This window comes from Myotis davidii, unplaced genomic scaffold, assembly GCF_000327345.1.
Source record: "Myotis davidii unplaced genomic scaffold, ASM32734v1 scaffold6327, whole genome shotgun sequence".
Taxonomy (NCBI): Eukaryota; Metazoa; Chordata; class Mammalia; order Chiroptera; family Vespertilionidae; genus Myotis; species Myotis davidii.
The window spans coordinates 5819-7970 of NW_006297778.1; the positions used below are offsets into that span (position 1 = coordinate 5819).

The 2152-nt window shown below is 51.1% G+C and overlaps 1 gene segment (V, D, J or C); it reads left to right on the forward strand.

The window, feature by feature from the left end:
• Positions 1–437: 437 nt before the first annotated feature.
• LOC107184607 lies at positions 438–915 on the forward strand. The segment is given in 2 exon segments: positions 438–497; positions 593–915. Coding segments are annotated over 2 exon segments (369 nt in total).
• The last annotated feature ends 1237 nt before the right edge of the window (positions 916–2152 follow it).

The window sequence follows — 2152 nt, forward strand, 5'->3', positions numbered from 1 at the left end:
GCCTGTTTGATTCTTAAATGGAAAGTGTGTATTCAAGTGAATAAAAGGAAGACAGGACTGAGGTTTGGGAGGTTTCTCTGATAGCGTGAAGTTTCCACCTGTCTCCCCCATGATTTCTAAATTAAAATGTCTTGTCTAGTGCTTCCTTTGTGTGTTGGTCCCTTGTTCAGATCTTGAACCCTAGCCGTGCTGGTTGCAGCTTCACAATCAGGGTCACCGGGTCTGCGGAAAAGAGGGAAGAGATGTGGGTCAGCATCCCAAGTCTTTCCCATCTGGGGTCACCACTAGAATGACAAGGTCAGGCATGCAGCCCAGGGTCCCAGCTGCACCTTATATGCAGACTCCATGCAAATGGGGCTCTCCTCCTGCTCATAAAATGGGGCCCCTGCCCGGCATGTTGGGGAGACACCCAGAATCCAAGCGCCTGAGATAGGACCTAAGCAGCTACACCATGGACTTGGTGCCAAGCTGCGTTTTCCTCCTGATCATTTCTCAAGGTCGTTGTCAGGAGTGGGGAGCGCTGAGACCTGTGCCTGTGCCTGTTGGTGCTTCCATTTAATTCTCAGTCCACCTTGTGTCTCTGTGTTTGCAGGTGTCCAGTGTGAGGTGCAGCTGGTGGAGTCTGGGGGAGGCTTGGTGCAGCCTGGGGGGTCTCTGAGACTCTCCTGTGCAGCCTCTGGATTCACCTTCAGTAGCTATGGGATGAACTGGGTCCGCCAGGCTCCAGGAAAGGGGCTTGAGTGGGTCTCACGCATTGGTAGTGATGGTAGTAGTTACATATACTACGCCGATTCTGTGAAGGGCCGCTTCACCATTTCCAGAGACAATGCCAAGAACACGCTGTATCTGCAAATGAGCAGCCTGAGATCTGAGGACACCGCTTTGTATTACTGTGCAAGATACACATTGAGGTGAAATCAGTGTGAGCCCAGACACAAACCTCCCTGCACCAGAAGTTGCGACCATCAGGGGTGCTCCGGACACCAGGGACTGCTCAGGACCCACAGCACAGAGAGCAGCCCCAGGAGCAGCGGTAGAGGGAGATGAGGGAAGGGCCTTCCTGTTGGGCACAGGGCTTTCCTCTCAATGATTTCCTCAAGCTCTCAGCTGCCTCCGGGGACGGCTCTTCCTTCTCATGTTCTCACCGCAGACAACAGTGAAGAAGGGACATGTGTTTGCAGGTGACATGTCGGCAGGGAGTGGGCACTCTCCTTCACCAAGGCTCCTCTACAAATTCTAAAAGTGGCTTTTTTTCACTCTCTTTTCAATGTTTCACTGAGGAATATGAACTCTACAGCTGGGTTACTGGGATTGGCCTGTGTGAACAGCTCTGCATCCCTCCCTCTAGGGGTTTGGGGGCGGGGGGTTACAGCTCCTTAAGAGTCTGACTCTTCATGTGCCCTCCCCGTCCTGGTTCCAGGTAGATCACAGGGCCCTCCCTCTGCTGAAAGGCCTGAGTTAACTCAGGGCTGGTGGACCTCACCCATACTCTCTGGGTCCACATTGACCCCCAGGAGAGCTGTCAGCTCAGTGCACCAAACACAGGGAGCCCCACATCCATCCAAATAAGGGGACCCTTGTTGTCCATCAGGAAGCAGTGCTAACCCCACAGCAGGGACAGAAGTCCTTGATGGCTGTGATGTGCATCATTGAACTCCTCCTCCACCTTTCCCCCTGGAGCCAATGTTTCCTAGCTTCACTATGGGTGAGATGTGCATCCGGAGAATGTAGAGAGCTAAGGAGCATCCATGGGACCCCCCGCGTCCATACCGTCCTCTGACAACTTGCCCAGGAAACACAGAGTCACACACACACACACACACAGACACACACACACACACACAGTCACACACAGTCACAAACAATAAGACACACAGACATACACACACAGAAACAGTCACATACAGTCACACACAATCACACACAGAGTCACACACAAACACACACACACACAGTCTCACACTCATTTCTGGAAAAGACATGCATTCACACCTGAGCAGTGATACAAAACCATTCATGTCATTACATAATGTACTTCAGGAGTTTTATATAATAAAATGGGGTTATATTTCCTTTTCTTGGATGCCATATGATATAAATATGTGGTCTGCAAGCAACTATTATTTCAACACTGACCACACTCTGTGAAGAT